This window comes from Vipera ursinii (assembly GCF_947247035.1).
Source record: "Vipera ursinii genome assembly, chromosome: 1".
Classification (NCBI taxonomy): Eukaryota; Metazoa; Chordata; class Lepidosauria; order Squamata; family Viperidae; genus Vipera; species Vipera ursinii.
Genome location: NC_139512.1, coordinates 15,534,739 through 15,545,182, shown reverse-complemented (window position 1 = coordinate 15,545,182; position 10,444 = coordinate 15,534,739). Strand labels below are relative to the sequence as shown.

At 45.6% G+C, this 10,444-nt stretch overlaps 1 protein-coding gene across 1 annotated transcript in view; it reads left to right on the top strand.

The window, feature by feature from the left end:
- Positions 1-2,246: 2,246 nt before the first annotated feature.
- Positions 2,247-10,444, top strand: part of PIAS4 (protein inhibitor of activated STAT 4) — a gene marked incomplete at its 3' end in the record, with an annotated part of 46,286 nt that continues 38,088 nt past the window's right edge. Inside the window, exon 1 of the mRNA XM_083350352.1 lies at positions 2,247-2,284. Within this exon, the coding sequence (XP_083206478.1) occupies positions 2,258-2,284 (27 nt within the window). The 5' untranslated portion in view covers positions 2,247-2,257. The remainder of the gene's footprint in view (positions 2,285-10,444) is intronic.

Here is a 10,444-nt window from a genome sequence, read left to right as displayed (position 1 = left end):
CTTTGGCCCAGTCGCTTCATTCTTTCTGGTGCTACTAGTACTAGCCCTCTGCTCTTCCCCAGTAGCATATTGGACGCCTTCTGACCTGAGGGGCTCATCTTCCAGCGTCATATCGTTTTGCCTTTTGGTACTGTCCATAGGGTTTTCATGGCAAAGATACTGGAGTGGGTTGCCATTTCCTTCTCCAGAGGATCACGTTTTGTCAGAACTCTCTGCTATGACCTGTCCATCTTGGGTGGCCCTGCACAGCATAGCTCATAGCTTCATTGAATTACGCAAGCCCCTTCACCAGGACAAGGCAGTAATCCATGAAGGGGATTGATTAAGTATTAACTTTATAAATGATTATCCAGTCAATAACAGTTTGTCATAGAGTCCCTGTGGCTAAGCCATCACTGCCTCAATTGTCTTTTCATGTCATGGCCTTTTAATATTTGCGTATTTTTCACATGTTCTACCTTTGTCATGCAACAGTGGCTCCAAAGAGGATAATCCTCCATATAATGCTCCATTTGTGGTCTAGTGTATCCCTACATTGGGCAGGACAGAGGATTAGATCGGTGTTTCCAAACCTCAGCCACTTCCAAGTATGTGGACTTCAATCCATGCTAGTTGGGGGATTCTGGGAGTCGAAGTCCACATATCTTGATGTGGCTGATGGTGAGAAACTCTGGACTACCACATTGTGGTCGTAAGCCAAGGACCACGTGTATATCTCCTAGTTGTCCCAACTTTTACTTAATTTGCCAAAGTGCTGTTTTTGAGTTTTTCCAAACTCAAGATATATTACATCTCCAGAATTCCCACAGTCTACTCAACAAGTTATCTAATTTAACAAAAAGTAGTCTGGCAAGATCCTTTTCTTGATAAATTCATGTTATGTGTTGATAACCGCTACCACATTGTTGTTGTTGTTGTTGTTAGTTGCGAAGTCGTGTCCGACCCATCACGACCCTATGGACAATGTTCCTCCAGGCCTTCCTGTCCTCTACCATCTTCTGGAGTCCACTTAAGCTCACGCCTACTGCTTCAGTGGCTCCATCCAGCCACCTCATTCTCTGTCGTCCCCTTCTTCTATTGCCCTCAATCTCTCCCAGTATTAGGCTCTTCTCCAGTGAGTCCTTCCTTCTCATTAGGTAACCACATTGTTACCCATCATTTAATGAGGAATATTTAAACAGGAGCAATGGGTTAAAACAGGTGTCTCCCAACTTGGCAACTTTTAAGACTTGTGGACTTCAACTCCCAGAATTCCCCAGCCAGGATTCCCTTTAGGTCTCCAAATAAGAGGCGGCTGGATACTTTCGCAGTTTAAAGTTTAAATGGACATGCCAAGTGATTTCAAGTCTTGCCCTGTGCAGAGAGCTTGACTAGATGACCTCAGAGATCACCTTCCAACTTTATGGCTCTAGCAGACGCTGGAAAGCTCTTAGCTTGTGGCTGTCAGATCTAGGCTGCAAACCGCAGAATGGCCGCTAGATGGCAGGAGAGTTTTTTCCCCTTTCTCTCTGTCTTTGTCGCCCCCTATCGATCCTCCGCAGTTTTGCACCCAAGCTGGGTAGGTCTGCTTCACCGAGGAATGGGGGGGGGGGTTTTCCCTGCATCGAGGTCTTTCCATAGTTCCCTGCCAAGCTGAAGCAAACGCAGATGATACAAAAGCGTTATAAATAAACTCCCACCCCAAACCCTCCTATTTCCCTTTTCCAAATTAAGGACTTATGGCCCTTTAAGAGCTCAAAGGGAGGGGCGTGGCCACGGGATCCAACGAATCCTGAGGGAAGCACAGAGCCCGACGCTGGTGGATTGATGACAGCCTCCACGCGCATGCGTCGCGCTTTCCCCTCAAAGTTTCCTTGCGCATACGTTTTCCCTCCCCCCCCACACTGGGGGAAGCAGCCAGCCGGGACTCTTCCCCCCCCTCCCAGCTCCGCTTTCCATAGACGCATGCGCGTTTTTTGCCCCAGTTCGGGCGAGGGAGTGAAGCGGGCAAAGTCCGGACGGGTTAAAGCGCCGCGGCGGCCCCCGCGCATGCGCTTGCGAACGTTTGCGAGCGGTGCTAAGCGCCGGCCGCCTCGCCTTCGCTTTGCGCCGGCGCCAAAAGCCGGCGCTCCCCGGGATTGGCTGGCGGCCGGGGCCGGCTGCGCCCTCCTTCCCCCTCCCCTCCCCCTCGCCTCGTCACGTGACCGCGGCGGCTCTTCTCTTTTCTCTGCCCCCCTCCCTCCACCTGTCCCCGGCGCGTTGGACGCTGGAAGCCAAGATGGCGGCGGAGCTGGTGGAGGCGAAAGTGAGTGAGTGAAAAAGAGACGGAAGGGACCGGGCAGGAGGCGGGGAGCGGGCCGAAAAAGGGCGCCCTTCCTTCGACCCCCACCCCCACCCCGACGGGGGCGTGAGGGAGGGGGGGGAGCCGCGCTGCGTTTTTTCTGTCAGAGAGCCCCCCCTCAATCTGGGAGGGGAGGGGCGGGGCCAAAGGGGAGGGCGCTGCAGGCCCCGCCCCCTGACCCCGAGGGAGGCAAGCCCCCCCCCTCCCCCTCCCTTTCCTCAGGCTCCCCCTCCCCCCCTTCCGGGCACGGACCCTTACCACTTTTCGGTGGGGGGGGAGCCTTGGCCCAAGGCGGCCCCCTCCCCTCCCAGGGCGCTGGGGGGGTGGGGGTCCCGGGAAACTGGAGAGCCCAGTGGGGAAGGGTCTCTCTGGGGCAGGCAGGGCCAGGAGTGGGGGGGGGGCGCCTGGTGGGGCACAGGGGGGGATGCCAGCCTGGGAGGGAGAGGGATGCCCGGCCCTAGGAAGGAGGAAGCGGGGCTCCCAGGCTGGAGATTGATTGATTTTTAATTTTAATTCCATTTATATCCCGCCCTTCTCCGAAGACTCAGGGCGGCTTACAAGCTTAGCAGTAGTATGATGACTGTGCCAGGGGCCTCAAAGGGATAGTAATATCCGTGTGTGTTTGCACATACACGTACATGTGTGTGTGTGTGTATGTGTGTATAGATAGCGATCTGTATACACACATATACATACCAGTACATATATACACATACATATTCGTCTATACACACATACAGGTGTGTGTGTGTGTGTGTGTATAGATATCGATCTGTATACACACATATACATATACATACCAGTACATATATACACATACATATTCGTATATACATATATACAGATGTGTGTGTGTGTGTGTATAGATATCGATCTGTATACACACATATACATACCAGTACATATATACACATACATATTCGTCTATACACATATACAGGGGTGTGTGTGTGTGTGTGTGTATAGATATCGATCTGTATACACACATATACATATACATACCAGTACATATATACACATACATATTCGTATATACATATATACAGATGTGTGTGTGTGTGTGTATAGATATCGATCTGTATACACACATATACATACCAGTACATATATACACATACATATTCGTCTATACACATATACAGGTGTGTGTGTGTGTGTGTGTGTGTATAGATATCGATCTGTATACACACATATACATATACATACCAGTACATATATACACATACATATTCGTATATACATATATACAGATGTGTGTGTGTGTGTGTATAGATATCGATCTGTATACACACATATACATACCAGTACATATATACACATACATATTTGTATATACACATATACAGACGTGTGTGTGTGTGTAGATATCGATCTGTATACACACATATACATATACATACCAGTACATATATACACATACCTATTCGTATATACACATATACAGGCGTGTGTGTGTGTGTGTATAGATATCGATCTGTATACACACATATACATATACATACCAGTACATGTATACACATACATATTCGTATATACACATATACAGACGTGTGTGTGTGTGTATAGATATCGATCTGTATACACATATACGTATACATACCAGTACATATATACACATACATATTCGTATATACATATATACAGATGTTTGTGTGTGTGTGTGTGTGTGTATAGATATCGATCTGTATACACACATATACATATACATACCAGTACATATATACACATACATATTCGTATATACACATATACAGGCGTTTGTGTGTGTGTGTGTATAGATATCGATCTGTATACACACATATACATATACATACCAGTACATATATACACATACATATTTGTATATACATATATACAGATGTTTGTGTGTGTGTGTGTGTGTATAGATATCGATCTGTATACACACATATACATATACATACCGGTACATATATACACATACATATTCGTATATACACATATACAGACGTGTGTGTGTGTGTGTGTGTGTATAGATATCGATCTGTATACACACATATACATATACATACCAGTACGTATATACACATACATATTCGTCTATACCAGGGGTAGGCAACCTCGGCTCTTTTATGACTCATGGACTTCAACTCCCAGAATTCCTGAGTCAGCTATGCTGACTCAGGAATTCGGGGAGTTGAAGTCCATGAGTCATAAAAGAGCCGAGGTTGCCTACCCCTGGTCTATACACATATACAGGCGTGTGTGTGTGTGTGTGTGTGTGTGTGTGTGTGTGGACAGTGTATGTGTGTTTACATGTCTCTGTGTGTGCATGTATACTGATGAATATTTGTATATGTCAGGGTGTAGGTATATACATATGTATGTAGATAGCATGTCTTTTGGGTGTGTTATGTATGTAACTTGAGAGCAGGCAACAGAATTTCATTTTTAATGCGTGCCACTGTGCCCACAGTAAAAAAATGACAAAGGTTATCTTATATGTGGATACACACACACATACACACACACACACACACACATATATATATATATAGAGAGAGTGAGTCCTCAACTTACAGCAGTTTATTTAGTGACCATTCGAAGTTACAACAGCACCACAAGCAAAGTGACTTAGGACCGTTTTTCGCACTTCCAACTCTTGCAGCATCCTTGTGGTCATGTGACTAGAATTCCCTATCCGGCCTGTGGGAGGTCAGTTGGAAATTAGAAATCTAAATACAGGCAGTCCTTGACTTAACAACCATTTGCTTAGTGACCGTTTGAACTTACAGTGGCGCTGAACAAAACGACTTAGACCGTTTTTCACACGACCGTTGCAGCATCCCCACGTTAGGGGATCAAAATTCAGACACTGGGCAACTGACTGGTGTATATATATCACAGATGCAATGTCCGGGGGTTATGTGAGCTTTTTGTGAGCTTTTCATCAGCAAAGTCAATGGGGAAAACAGATTCGCTTAACAACCCCGCTACTAACTTAACAGCTGCAGTGATTCCCTGAACAACTGTGGCAAGAAAGGTTTTGAAATGGAGCAAAACTCACAAACGTCTCACTTAGCAGCAGCAATTTTGGGCTCAATTGTCGTAAGTCGAGGACTACCTGTGTATGTGTATATGTGTGTATGAGTTTACATGCTCCTGTGGCATCCCATCTGTGTTCCTCATGAAGGCAGAAGAAACCCATCTGTTTGAGAGGAGGATGACAAATGGACAGCTTTAATGTCAAAAAAAGTATTATTATCTGGAGCCGAAAGCAACCTGCCAGATTCAGTCCCTCGTTTTTATAATGTCTACAGAGATTCTCAGTCATCCAAGTTATGGTTGTCCCAAGGGTGCTTTTCCCAAAAGGCGGCTGGACTTTCTTGGTCGTTTCTCCTTTGAAAACCTTTTGCTTCTCGGGCAAGAAGCCTCTTCTAAGTAAGAACACTTAGAACTTGAAGAAGCAGAATAACAGAATTGGAAGGGGCTTTGGAGGTCTTCTTGTCTAGCCCCCTGCTCAAGCTTTTGGGATGAGAAGCAAAATGTTTCCAAAGGGGGAAAAACAAAAAAGTCCAGTTGCCTTTTGGGGAAAAAAGCATCTTTGGGACCTTGTATTTATAGACCGCCTTTTGATTGCTGCTTTACCCGTAATTTAACAGTGACAAAAGCTCCTGGAATGGCTTTGTGGTGTCTCCTGAAAGCAAATGTTGTGCACTGTTTTTTCCTAGATGTGTCCCAAGGCAAATATTAAATGTTTCGGGGGGGGAGAGGGCCCTATGAAAAGTGAGTGCTAAAAATGCCTTTGCCCTCAGAGCTAGTCCTCACCTTAATGACCACAACTGAGGCTTGGTGGAGCAGTGGGCTAAGGCCTCCTTAAGTAACACCAGCTGCCTGCCATTAGTGCAGGTTCGAGTCCCACCAGGCTCAAGGTTGACTCAGCCTTCCATCCTTCCGAGGTAGGTAAAACGAGGACCCAGATTGTTGGGGGGCAATAAGCTGACTTTGTAAAAAAAAATGCCACTTGGGGCGGCCCGAAAGCCCTAATAAGCAGGCATATACATAGAATGAAGGCTACCGCTAAGCTTGTAAGCCGCCCTGAGTCTTCGGAGAAGGGCGGGATATAAATGGAATAATATATATATATATATATATCCATTGCTAAGCAAGACAGTTGTCAAGTGTCCGATTTTACGACCTTTCTTGCCACACAGTTAAGGGAAGTTAACAAACACGGTTGTTTTAAGTGAATCTTACTTCCCCCATTGGCTTTGCTTGTCGGAAGATCGCAGAAGGGGATCACGTGATCGTGGGACCCTGCAATTGTCATAAATACATGCCAGCGGTCAGTTTTGACCTCGGGGAGTGCTGCAACGGTTGCAAGCCTGAAAAAACGGTCGTGTCGCTTTATCCACGGCCGTTGTGACTTTGAACCCTCTCTAAACGAATGGTTGTAAGTTGAGAACTACCTGTATTAACTGAACAACTTCAGCATGCATCATCTTTAGCTCGTTGGCTATATCGAATTTATTCTTGTCATCAAGCTATATCTGGTTAGAATAATTGTGTGTCTGTAATGCATAAAGTAAAATATAGAGGCTCAGCTGCTTATCCACATACTTAGGACTAAATCTTCTTAGGAGGAGGTGAGAACAAATACTTCATTATTCACGCGGCTTCAGAGCGGGTTTTTTGTTTTTTTTTTAAATGCCTATTTTGATTAGCCGGCTTTATTTCTTCTCTTTGGTATTTATTTCCATGCAATTGCTTGCTCCTAATTAAGGCAGACTTAAGTTATAATAAAATACACGAGTGATCTCAAAACTTTACAGTATGTTCCTGGTCTTTGGAAGCTGACTCGATAAGCTACGTGTCGTAACACCTTTGACTCCAAGCGGCTCAGAGTGGTTTGGGGTGTGGGTGGGTGCGTGGGTGTCTTCTCCCCCCCCTTCCCCCCTCTAGAGTAGATGGAGGCTTAACTGGATTCTAGAGTAAAGTGAGAGGATCCAGCCATCATGATTGGTACTACAGGTCATAAACCAGGTTTTTAAAATAGGGAAGATACTGAGGGAAAAGCAGCGTGGTGGTTTCAAGGTTGGTTAAAAGTGGATTGAAATTATTGGGATTTCAAGTTTGAATCGGTTCGGAAAGAGGCTAAGAACACAGCCCGAAGGGGTGCTTTTGTGAAATCTTGAAAGTTGCGGGTGACACGTTTGTTCAAGCAGCCTTGCGTTTCAGACAGGTAGTCCTTTTGCTTAGAAGGATTCGTTTCGTGACCGTTCAGAGTTGCAGCAGCCACGTAAAAAAATGGACTTGCGGCCGTTTTTCACACGACCGTTGCAGCGTCCCCCAGGGTCCCGTGATCAAAATTCAAAAGCTTGGCACTTGGCATGTATTTATGATGGCTGCAGCGTCTCGGGGTCACGAGATCCCCTTTTGCGACCTTCTGACGAGCAAAGTCAGTGGGGAAGCCAGACTCGCTTAATAACCGTGTTAGTAACAACTGCAGTGATTCATTTAACGACGGTGACAACAAAAGTCATGAGGAACCCAGATTGTTGGTGTGTGTGGGGGGCAATATGCTGACTGTAAACCGATTGAGAGAGGGCTATAAAGGTGCGGTGAAGCGGTATATAAGTCTGCGCTCTCGCTGTTTAACAACTGTTTCGCTTAGCTATGGAAATTTTGGACTCAGTTGTGAGTCGTAAGCCGAGGATTACCTGTTCTCCTGTGGAAAAATCCACAGGCGTTTGAGACCGTCAGTATTAGTTATAATTCTTTCCAAAGGTGGGCAAAAAACACCAGCAGAATTCCTTTAACCTCGGTCTGGTTTCTTCTGTCTATTTCTGCGTAAAGCCTTGGTCGTTTTTCTTTGGGGGTTGTGTGTTTGTATTTGGTGCTCTCTGCGTTTCACAACATTTCTGTGTTCGGAGACCCTCTCGTACAAAAGCAGTTTTTTTTTCCAAGCAAGCTCTTTAATAAACTCGATGTCTGGTTTTGATTTGTTTTTGTTTTTATTCTTAAAAAAACATCCTTTCCTATCGATGAAGATAAAAAGCTTCACCTAACGGCTAATCTTCTTTCTTCCTTTCATCAATGGAGCCACTGTTTTGATTCTCCACACGAAGGAACGAAGCTGCTTTGTGGGGTTTTGTGTTTTGTGTGTGTGTGTGTGATTTCAAAGAAAATATTCGGAAAGGGAATGCGTAAAGTCAGGGCCCCGTTGTAACGCCTTCTAGGTCAGTAAGGTGATCTTTGACTTGCAGCCATTGAGTGACTGTTTGAAGTTACAACGGGTAGCGACGTTTTTTTCACACAATCGTTGCCGCCTCCCCGTGATCAAAATTCCAACGCTTGCCAACTGACTCACATTTATGACGGTTGTGGTGTCCCCGGGTGGGGGGCCCACGTGATCCCCTTTTGCGACCTTTCCTGACCGGCAAAGTCAAGGGGGAAGACACGTTCGCTTAGCGGCTGTGTTACTACTAACTTAACTGCAGTGATTCGCTTAAGCCCTGCGACAGGAAAGGTCGTAAAATGGGGCAAAACTCCCTAAACGAACGTCTCGCTTAGCAACGGAAATTCGGGGCTCCGTCGTGGTCGAGGACGTACCTGCAATCTCGTGAAGTTTTTTTAAAAAAATAAAATAAAATAGAAGGCTTGTCACAAACTGCTTCCTTCACTGGAGAATGAAAGTTTTCCATCCCATTTAACTGAAGAAAGATGAGCTAAGCCAGGGGTAGGCAACCTTGGCTCTTTGATGACTCGTGGACTTCAACTTTTTATTGGGGATTTTTATATTATTTTACTGTTTTAGCTCGAGCTCTTATTTAATTCTTTTTTAATTTTTGTATTCTGTACTTTTATATGTGCCCTGTTCACCGCCCTGAGTCCTTCAGGAGAAGGGCGGTGTACAAATATAATAAATGAAATGAAATGAAATGAACTCCCAGAATTCCTGACCCAGCGTGGCTGAGTTTGGAAACTTCTCCCTTTCCCCTCAGCATGGCTGGCTCAGGAATTCTGGGAGTTGAAGTCCACGAGTCATAAAAGGGCCAAGTTTGAAGACCCCTGCTCTAAAAGTACAAACGAGTAATTCCACCGGATGTAGAGTTGGTCTATAGCAAGGGTGGGGAACCTTGGCTCCTTTATGACTGGTGGACTTCAACTCCCAGAATTCCTGAGCCAGCATGGCTCAGCTTGGAAACCTCTCCCTTTCCCCTCAGCGTAGCTGGCTCAGGAATTCTGGGAGTTGAAGTCCACCAGTCATCAAAGAGCCGAGTTTGCCTACCCCTGGTCTAGTAAGATTTGTGGACTTCAATTCCCAGAATTCCTGAGCCAGCCATGCTGAGGGGAAAGGGAGAGGTTTCCAAGCTGAGCCAGGCTGGCTCAGGAATTCTGGCAGTTGAAGTCCACCAGTCATAAAAGGGCCAAGGTTGCCTAAGCGATACTAGGAATCGGCGCTTATCCCCAGCAATCGTTTGTGTTTGTTTCGCTTGCGGCTAAATTCTGTACAGGCTTAACAGCGGTTCATTTAGTGACCATTCAAAGTCACAATGGCACTGGGGGAAAAAAGCGACTGGGGACCGTTTTTCAAAGGTGCGACCAACCGTTGCAGTGTCCCTGTGGTCACGTGATCAAAAATTCAGATGCTGCGCAACTGACTCATATTTATGACGGTCGCAGCATCCCCGGGGGGGGCGTCACATCGTGATCGCCTTTTGCGACCTTCCGACAGGCAAAATCATCGGGGGAAGCCAGATTCACTGAACAACAGTGTGACTCGCTTAAGGACTGGTGATTGACATAACAACTAGGGCAAGAAAATGGGGCAGAACTCACAAATGTCTCACTTAGCAACGGAAATTTGGGGCTCAGTTCTGATGCTAAGTCGAGGACTGCCTGTATTGTAAGCTGGCTGGTTATTTTGCCCGTTTCCTTGACAAATTTTGCCCTCGGTCTAGTCATGTGGACATCTGTCTGTCATCTATCTTTATCGATCAATCCATCTATTTATATCTCTATCTCTAGCTATCATCTATATCAATCTATATCTCTAGCTATCATCTATATTTATCGATCAATCTGTATTTATCTAGCTATCATCTATATTGATCTATCCATATTGATCTCTCAGCTATCTTTATTGATCAATCTATATCTCTA